Consider the following 9980-nt stretch of genomic DNA (forward strand, 5'->3'; position numbering starts at 1 on the left):
TTTCTGTACTTTGCGGAAGTTCAGTTAAATCACAGTGAGCTGGTGTGTCTGGCAAGGAGAAAATCCCACCTTGACCCACGAGCAGACTGAAACGCCCCGAGAGCGTGAGGCAGCGCCGCTGCTCGCCCGGCCGGGCCCGGGCTGCGGCGGTCCCGGGCTCTGTCCCGGACCCGGGGCGCGGCGGTCCCGGGCCCTCTCCCGGACCCGGGGTGCGGCGGTCCCGGGCCCTTTCCCGGACCCGGGGTGCGGCGGTCCCGGGCCCTTTCCCGGACCCGGGCTGCGGCGGTCCCGGGCCTTTCCCGGACCCGGGGCGCGGCGGTCCCGGGCCCTTTCCCGGACCCGGGCTGCGGCGGTCCCGGGCCCTTTCCCGGACCCGGGCTGCGGCGGTCCCGGGCCCTTTCCCGGACCCGGGCTGCGGCGGTCCCGGGCCCTTTCCCGGACCCGGGCTGCGGCGGTCCCGGGCCTTTCCCGGTCCCGGGCCTTTCCCGGACCCGGGGCGCGGCGGTCCCGGGCCCTTTCCCGGACCCGGGGTGCGGCATTCCCCCGCCGGGCCGGGCCCGGGGTGGGGCAGGGCCGGGGTGCGGCAGTCCCAGGCTCCGTCCCGGACCCAGGGGGCGGCAATCCCGGATTCTTTCCCGGACCTTTTCCGGCCGGACCCGGGGTGCGGCAGTCCCGGGCTCCCTCCCGGACCCTTTCGCAGCCGGCTCGGCCTGGGGTGAGGCAATCCCGGCCTCTCTCCCGGACCTTTTCCCGCTGCCCCTTCCCAAACTCGGCCGAGCAGCCGCCTCCCCCCGCGCGGCGCGATGGTGCGGCCCGCCCCGCCCCCGCTCCCCCCCCGCCGGCGCGATGGTGCGCGCCGCGCCGGCCCCGCCCCGCGCGCGGAGCCGCCATTGCGGGTTGTTTGTGCGGGCGCGCAGCGGGCGCGGGCGGGAGGCGGCGCCGCGGCTCCGCCATGTCCACCCCGGCGCGCCGCCGCCTGATGCGCGACTTCAAGAGGTGAGCGGGGCCCCGACCCGCCGCTGCCCCGCGCCTTTGTGCCGGGCCCGGGGCTGGCACCGAGCCCCCCTCCTCCCGGGGTGGGGGCGCGCCCCGCGGGGAGCGGCAGTGCCGGGGGGAGCGGGGCAGCGCGGGGTCCCGCCGGGCAGCGCCGGCTTTGTTCGGGCCGCCTCGCCCGGGCGCCGACGGCTGGGGGCGTCTGAGGATAGGTGTTGGAGCGCTGGCCGCGAACCGGGGCGGCCTGGGAGTGCCCGCGGGGTGTCGGGGGGATGCGGGCGCTGCCAGGGCCGGGGCCCGAGCGGCCCGCCCCGCACCGCCGGCACCCGCTCCATCCGGCTGCGGAACGGCCCCGGCAGAGTTCCCAACTGTTCCGGGCTTGTCGGGTCCTTGGGTTCTCTCTGAAAATAAGTTTTTCCTGTGATAGCCGCCTGGAAAAGAAGCGCGTCGAATTAGCGAACGCTTCGTTTTTTGTGTAATGAGAACCAAAATGCCCTTTAATGTTTTTGTGCGCATGATACGGCGTTTAGAGTTTGTAGTCATGAGGAATCTTGTGTAATATATGCGAACTGCTAAAGGAGCAGTTATTAGGAGCGCTCTTTTAAATGTTAATATCTGAACCACTGACTCTGGAATAAATTATTTCCAGTCTGACACGTAAACACACCTAGAAGTGAGCGTGGAAAAGGGTGGGGGGCTCCCTTGAAAGATTTACAGTAAGAGTTCTCCAGACTGGGTCGCTCAGGAGTAGTTGGAGGTGAGTCAGCTTTTACAGTGTCTCTTTTTTTAGCAGAGCTGTGTTATACCAGCCCCTGCAAACACATCAGTAAACACTTGACGTCTATTGTAGTTGCTTAACGTGGCTGCACGTAAAGCCGCAGCGACAAAAGCCTGATTCGTGAATCCAGGAGCAGTAGGAGGTTTTTGGGAAGTGGAGCCCTCCCCTGCTGTTGTGTGAGTGTTGGTGTTTGTTAAGTGGGTGTTGCTTGATTCCTGTTCAGATCAAAACAGGACATTCAGACTTTTTATTGTATTTGGTTACACGGATGAACCAGTCATTTCTTTCAGGCTGACTAATTAATTTTTCAAGATTGCAGTCAGACGTGGGGTTTATGCCGTTATATTCCTACAAGGACTGGTTTAATGATTTTGAACTTAAGGCTGGAGAGAAGGCTCTATCGTTGTGGAAAAATACAACCAAGTAGACAAAGTAAATCAAAGATATTTGTCATATATATTGCAACTTCGATACTCCAAAGGTTATGTAACCTTTTCATGTCAGTTTTTGTTTCACTTTACTCTTTTGTGCTGCAAGTTATATATTTGTTTCTTATATTACTTGTCCTTCATATTGAGATAATAGATAGTGTGCTGTGAACTCTGATTCACTTCATTAATTATAAACTGCATTTGCATACTGTGATTGTCAGGAGCAGCAAAGAGAGAACAGTTCAGCAGATTTCTTACCTCCTTTAATTTGTTTGAACAAAGCAAAAGGAAAAAAAGGTTATTTATTTATTTTGCTGATAAAAAGGGAGCGCTAGTACCACATTTTCCCTGCTGTTTAGGACTTTCAGGATTAGTCCTATTTGCAGTCCTTGCCAGATCCTTTCTGTAGTTAGACCCTGTGACAGGTAGGGTGCACGTGTGCTTTGAAGTTGATCTAAAAACCAAAGTCATCTCCCAGATGCCTTTGTCAGGCTAATGCTCAGGCTCTGCTGCTGGCCTGCAGCCTGGCTGTCACGTAGGAAGAAGCCCTGTTCTGCTTTCCCTGACCAAAATAGTAGGTGGTTTATGCTGTTGGTACTCAGCTGTCTGGGCTGTGTGTGCTTGAAGGGCAGGGATGTAAACACAGAGTTCAGAGGGGCTCTGAGCAGCTCCTGGGCTGCTCTGTGGGGCAGCACCGCTGCTCAGCATCCTTGGACAGCACGCGGTGTTACCCCAGGCTGAGGCAGTGCAAATGCAGGGAGGATTGCCTGGCTGTGCTGCTGACAGCTCTCAATAAATCTGCTTTTGCATGTGGCATTTAGTTAGAATTTGTCCCTTGGTCTGCAGGGCTTTTTGTAGTGACTTGTTTATAAGTGTGCTGTGATACCATCAAAGCTCATGGTAACGCTCAAGAGTTGCTTGTGAGACAAGGGCACTCACTGCATTTTCCTTATTCTTGCATGACTCTGGAGGCAAAACAGGTGAGGGGAGTAGGAGCTGTCACTGGGGGGTTTGATCAGGGGATTGATTGAGGCCCGCTGGTGTACATTCTTCAGGGTCTTGTGATCCTTAAAGTGGATCCAACAATGGGCAGAGGAGGGCATTTGGATCCTGCCCTTTGGCTGCAGTACGTATTTCTGGTTCAAGTTTGTGAAGCTTTCAGTAACTGACATGCTTTTCCCTAGTCCAAGGATTAAGGAACTAAAAATAAATTTAAATGTTCCCGTGATTGCTTTAGAGATAAACACATTTGTGGGACTGGTAAGAGGAAGGAGCAGCACACGGGTTTCCCCTTTGCTCCCTTTTGGAGCAATCAGCTTGTCAGTCAAAATAGGCTTATACCAAATTTAGCCACTTCTCACACATGGATCTGGGTATTCAGGAAAAGCTCCGCTGACGGTCGCTTGCCTTGAGTCCCAGCAAGAGTGCTCTGTGTGTGTCACTGCCTGGATTTCTGCTCTTGCTTGTGCCTGCAGCTTGTTCTCTTCACTGTGGCAGCCAGCAGCACTTGCTCTCTCCTAGTTCACAGCGTAGCACCATAAATCCCAGCTGTCCATGGTGCTATAAGTTATTCTTACAGTTAATCCTTTGCTCCCTGAACACTTAATGAGACCTGTTGTGCCCTTGTGTCTTGGTGTAAAACATGAGAAAATCTTCATGTGGGTTGTCTCATAGGTCTGTCTTTCAGAACATTGATAATCTGTATGTAATGCTTTGTGTATTTTCTCCTCTGGAAGGAGAAAATATTTACAAAGTGTGGATATGACTGGTAAATTACATCTGCAGGTGGAAGTATTTCGTATTTATGACTTGTTGTTCTATGTTTGTAATTCTTAGATTGCAAGAAGACCCTCCTGTGGGTGTCAGTGGTGCACCATCTGAGAATAATATAATGCAATGGAATGCAGTTATATTTGGGTAAGAGGTTTTGGTCACTATGAAATTCAGTATCAGAGGGCTAAATATAACAACCTGATATTTGTTTTTACAGTTATTCTCTTGTTTCATGTATGTAAAGTCAGTAAACTTTAAAAAAATGGCCAAGTGTTATGGTAAAGATCTCTTTTCACAGATAACCGAGAATGGTTAGGAAAGAAAAAAATTTAGATTTTAAATTTGTTCAGCTTTTTTGTTGAATAAAGCTTGCATGTGGCTTAATAAATAGGTTACACTGTCTTATGAAAAAGCAGGGTTCCTCTTTAAAGTACGTAAGTGTCGCATGTTCTCAGCCGTTAAATCCAGATGTATTAGTGATTGGATTGAATCCTAGTAGGACAAGGTACAGGATCTGTCTGGGGAGTTACATCATGTATCCTGTGGAAGAGGAGATGGCTTAGTATCCTTTCATAAAACTGAAGTGTGCTTGCTAATAATCTGCTCTTTTGTTCCAATCTAGTCACCTAAAGGCATATGTATTGTTTGGGATGGTGATAAAGTAGATACCCCAACCAGCAGAGTGACTATGGGAAGTGTCTTAGATACAATAAAGCTCTCAGAGGTTTCCTATGGAAGCTTCTCTAAGCATTTAAATTGCTGTTTCTGCCTATATTTTGGGGAGGATGAGAAAGAAGATATTCATTTATTGTACCTGTGTGGAAGTAGGTAATGATCCCTTTTAACTGGAGTTTCTTTTTAAAACCTTTCAGGCCTGAAGGGACACCTTTTGAAGATGGTAAGTTGCTAACTTTTGTATCCTTTGTCATTCTAATAAATGTTGCCAGTCCTAACATTGTTCTGCTTTTGAAAAATAATAGATGCTATCTGTGTATAATTTGAAGCAAACCAAGTAAGTGGAGTGAGGTTTGTTGGCTATAAAAATACATACCTTGATCTAAGCAGTGTCTTGTCATGCTGGCTCATGGTTGGTTAGAAAGCTATGAAGCAATGCTTCTGTCAAGGCTTTTTATTACAAACACACAGGAGCTTTTAGGTTATTGGCCTGACACTGCCAGGTGTGTTTGCACATCCCTGTAGCTGAGCTCAACAAGAGCTTTTCTCATTTCATCTTTTTGGCATACTTGATTCATCACTGTTCTCCTAATGAACAGGTGAAAAACCTCGAGTTGTTCTCAGTATAGAACTCAGTGAGGCTGAGGGAATTCCAAATTTGTACCTAAACATGAAAGCTAGTGTGTAATGAACCTCCCTTAGGCATATGAGGAATAATGAGTTTAATAATTATAGTATTATTGCAGTAATTGGCAGCAGATGGGTTTTTCTCTGTGTTGGGTTGGAGGAGTTACAGTAAATTATTCACTGATCCATAGCAAAGGTTTTCAGTGAATCAATTGTGAACTCCAAAGGCTGAGATTGCTGATTATGAAATTCCAGTGTTTCTTTGCTGGCACCACAATGCCGTCTTAATGAAACGCCTTAAAGTCACCCAAGTCCATGCACCCAGCACACTGGGTCGTGGAAAAGTGGGATAATGTTGGATGTGGCTGCCTTTGCCATGGATACAGTCAGTCTCCAAGCTCCTACCCAGCCTCTGCTGCTGGGTTTATTACTCTAAGCAGTAGTTCCATAGTTCCATTATCACTTGAAATGCATGAAAAGCGATCAGATTCAGTGTTGTTTGTTTATGTATTAGTGAGGAGAAAGACTGATCATGGAGCACGTAAATGAAATTGTTGTCTGTGTTCCTGGATATGTCTTTTGTTGTTTGTTATCTAATTGTATTTGTCTTTGTTTGGACAGGTACTTTTAAACTAGTAATAGAATTTTCCGAAGAATATCCAAATAAGCCTCCAACTGTTAGGTTTTTATCAAAAATGTTCCATCCAAATGGTGAGTAAACCATCTTTATTTAGCTGTAATACTCATTAAATATTACAGTGTGGTCATGCATTCTCTGAAGCTCCAGATTGCTTAGTCTCTCTTCCTTTCCATCCCCTAAGTAGATGTCTAGGACAGCAACTGCTTGATGAAAAATTGAGGCTTATGATGCTATTAAGAAGCAGCTATCTGCCTCTTACTAATCAATATGTAGTCTCAGTAGCAAAGCCTGTCAGTATTTTCAGCAGCAGCTGCACTTAGGTTGGTTTAAAGAGGCAGTTCTGGCTGTAGATTCCTGCCCCTTTCCATTTAACAGCAGCTCTGTCTATGCAGCCCCTTCATGAGCTGCAGGGAACTGATGGAGCCAAGGGTTACTTATTCCTGCCAGGTGAGGTTTCACCCAAGTGCCTGCTTTTGTCTGGTGCTCTGTGCCAACCAGGGCTTGCACAGGGAGCAAAATGAGGCGGCTCATAGAGGAGGCACCTGACCCAAGCTCAGTGATGAGGGCAGCTATGAGAGTGCACCGTGCTTCCTCCCCCAGCACTGATAGGTTTTGATGAGTACTCTCATGCAGAAAAAACCCTGCCTGCTGCTCCTCTGTAGCAATTATGTCTTATGTACTGTGCAGGCCAGTTTGTCTCTGCCATGAGGTTTGTAATTTGTTGGGAGCAAGCTGGAGGACAAGGGTGCAGAAGTTTGAGCAGTGAGTCTCGGGTTCCTGTGAACTCCATTAATACTGATAGGTCTCCAGACAGAAGTAGGATTTCAGGCACTTGTCCATATTTTGTACTGTCTGCCTTGGTGCCTCTCATAGTGAGTGTAGGGTGTGTGAAAATGGAGCAGGAGCTGCCACTGTGCAGGGTGTGATGGCTGTGAGGGTTTCACTCCTGCAGGGAAGGCCTTGCTGCTCTCTGGGAGGCCTCTCCACTGTGACAGTGTGGGTCAGTCACACTGGAGGAGCAGGACACCGAGTCCATTCCTGTGCTAATGCCATAATCTTGAGACCTTCCTTCTTTCCCTCTTAGGTGTTCTGTTAATTTCAGTAATAAATCTTCGAAGTATGTGTCAAGCTACAGAAGATGGTGTGACAAACTGCTGTCCTCTTTCCTAAAGCATTAATCTAAGCACTGACTGAATTGGAACAATAACTCTGCCTTGAACAGTGCCATAAATCTGACAGTTTCTAAGTGGTGTCTGTGTTATATTTACAGTGTATGCAGATGGCAGCATATGTTTAGATATTCTTCAGAATCGCTGGAGTCCAACATATGATGTTTCATCTATTTTAACTTCAATTCAGGTAACTTTGCATCTGCTTTACCAAATAATTATGTTATTGTTGGTCTCTATTCCAAAATTCATAGCCAGTAATGGGTATAGCCAGGTATCTGTATCAAGGGGAACTTCAAATCCTTATGAGCTAAGCAGTACTTTTTAGATCAAATAAAGGCAAAGATGCTACATAATTACTAATCCTGAGCTATGAAACTGCCATTATGTATTTTTGCACAGGAAAGCAGTTATTGGCTTGTGTTCATTTTTAACTGTTTTTACTCAGGGTATCAGATGCAGAAATTTGCCTCGTGTTTGAAACATTTAACTTTACTGTGAAGCCCTCGAAGGGAAAATATTGCTGTAACACACTAGCTGGAATGAGTAAAAGTGGCCTGGCAGAGTGGAAATGGACAATTCCTTTGCTCCTGTGTGATTGTTCTAATTTTTCAACGGTGATGTTTCATAGGAGACATCTTAAGCCCTTCTTTAGTCCTGAATGACAGCAGTAATTACCAGTTAGCTCCATAGTGCTGAGTAGCACAAACTGTCTCTGTTTGGTTTGTGAAGCTACAAGTGTGTGCAGGACTGATGCTTAGGCAGGGTGTAATTTGAAGTTCAGTAATATAATTAGGGGTGCCTAACCATGAATTTAACTAGTTTTTTTTCAACTGGGCCATTCTGAGTTGTGTCTGCCTCTGAAGCACATTTGACTTGGAAGTAAGTTGATTTTTTTCCTGATATAAATGTGTTGGTTTGCCTCACATTATGTTTTCCCCTTTTTCCAGTCTCTGCTTGATGAACCCAATCCAAACAGTCCAGCAAACAGTCAGGCAGCACAACTTTACCAGGAGAACAAACGTGAATATGAGAAAAGAGTTTCAGCTATTGTCGAACAAAGTTGGAATGATTCGTAACAGCTGCTGTGTTATTCTCCATCCTCATAATCATTATGTACAATTTAACTCAATAGAAAGGCTACCAGAAATTTCAAGTGCCACAGTTCTATGAATTTGCATAAAAACTCATTTGCAAACAAAATTAAGCCCTCCAGTTTAGGGAAAGCTAAAAGCTTGTGTATCTCAATTAAAGTCCTTTTTATTGCATGGTAAGAACTAAGTTATTGCTACATAAATTTGTAATATATCCTGTTTGTATTTTTTTCCAAGTGTATAATGTTGGTGTGGAGTTTTCATGACAGAATATACACATTTTGTAAATCTGTACTTTTTCAAATATTGAATGCCTTATTTTTGAATTCTTTAGATTTTTAAATTGGAGAAAAGCACTTAAAAAGTTTTTATATATGAATATTTCATGTAAAACTGTTAAATACATAACCTTAGTGCAAGACATTCTGCTCTCACTCTCTTTTTCCAAGGGCTCATTTTTTGTCCATGCTGTTGATACCCTGCACTTTACAAACATAAAAGTTAATCCACGATGCAACTGTCTTCATGGCATGTCTTTGCTTCTGCACCACAGCTTGGCTGGATTCTGTGTGTCCTCAATCATATGAGGAAGAGACATTTTGGTAGCTGCCAATTACAAACGGGGAAACAGATATAACTATTTTGCTAAAAGTACCACCTTAAACCAGCAGCAGAGTTGCAAACATAACCTGGATGACCAGGCTCAGTGATAGCGTATTCTAATAAGTTTTATTTTTCTGAAATACCGTATTCTACCAACCTGGAAAACGTCATCTAAATCTGTCCTATATTCACATTGTGATACTGTAATATAGTTTTGAATGTCTTCTAATAATTAAAGAGGTTTCCCATTAGTTCCCCTTGGGGGTAGGGGAAGAATTAATCACCAACAGAAGAAAAACATTTCTGCAGATTTAATGGAGTTATTCTTTAAAGCTCGACTGTGTACCATGTGGTCAGGTTTCATGTCTGTATCACAGAGGCTCCACATATTCTTAAATTGACAGTTTAAAGAACTTTGGCTTTGTTTTTGTAAGTGTTGATGTGGTGGTAATTTCTTACTGTATTCTGTAAACCAGGCTTGCTGACTGCAGTAAAGAATTAAGCCATTTTTTTTCTTCCAGCATTAAAATTGTAACAACTTTGTCATAATTGCAGCCAGCATTACATACCTATTAAACTCTACAAATCCCATACCAAAATACAGCTCAGTGGTGCCTAAAAAGCAACGGAAATTGATTTCACCTAGAAAAGAAAATGTTTATTTGCAGCAGTCTAAATTACTAAAAGTTATTCTCAATGCACTGAAACAAGAATATCAATTTACACCTCACAACTGCTTGTAAAGGTCTGTGATTTCTAGGAGCAGCACTCAAGTTTAGAAATGACACTCAGAATAGTGTCAAACCAGACTCTGTTAGTAGCTTGTGGAGTAAAACTACTCTGCCTTGGATAAGCATTAGTGTGCAAAGGCTCAAGAAAACATCAATGCTGTGTAATAACTTTGTTCTCCTTAAGTCAGTTTGCTTTCTTGGAATTCCTGAATTTGTGTTTAAGAATTTTTCAATCTGTGATTAATAACAGAAACTCCAAGGGATCCAATTTGCTTTTGGTTGTGCTGAAGTTACAGTAACACTGGCAAAGTGGTGCTACATGACTTAAAACAACATCAATGCAAAGATTTTTTTTGTTCATAAATATAACATGGAAAAGCTTCCTCATTCTAAGAATTAATCTAAACTTCGATGATTTTTTTAAAATTTGCCTCCTCTTTGAGTATTTTTGTTCTTTTGACATGTA

At 45.5% G+C, this 9980-nt stretch overlaps 1 protein-coding gene across 1 annotated transcript; it reads left to right on the top strand.

The window, feature by feature from the left end:
* The first annotated feature begins 877 nt into the window (after window positions 1–877).
* On the top strand, window positions 878–8603 carry UBE2B (ubiquitin conjugating enzyme E2 B). The gene is made up of 6 exons (XM_066196841.1): window positions 878–996; window positions 4039–4119; window positions 4848–4873; window positions 5899–5988; window positions 7188–7276; window positions 8037–8603. The coding sequence occupies exons 1-6, from the start codon at window positions 953–955 to the stop codon at window positions 8163–8165; spliced, it is 459 nt and encodes a 152-aa protein (XP_066052938.1). The 5' UTR covers window positions 878–952; the 3' UTR covers window positions 8166–8603.
* Window positions 8604–9980: the final 1377 nt, after the last annotated feature.

Source organism: Chamaea fasciata, unplaced genomic scaffold, assembly GCF_029207755.1.
Source record: "Chamaea fasciata isolate MVZ Bird 193981 ecotype frontalis unplaced genomic scaffold, bChaFas1.0.hap1 SCAF_15, whole genome shotgun sequence".
NCBI lineage: Eukaryota > Metazoa > Chordata > Aves > Passeriformes > Sylviidae > Chamaea > Chamaea fasciata.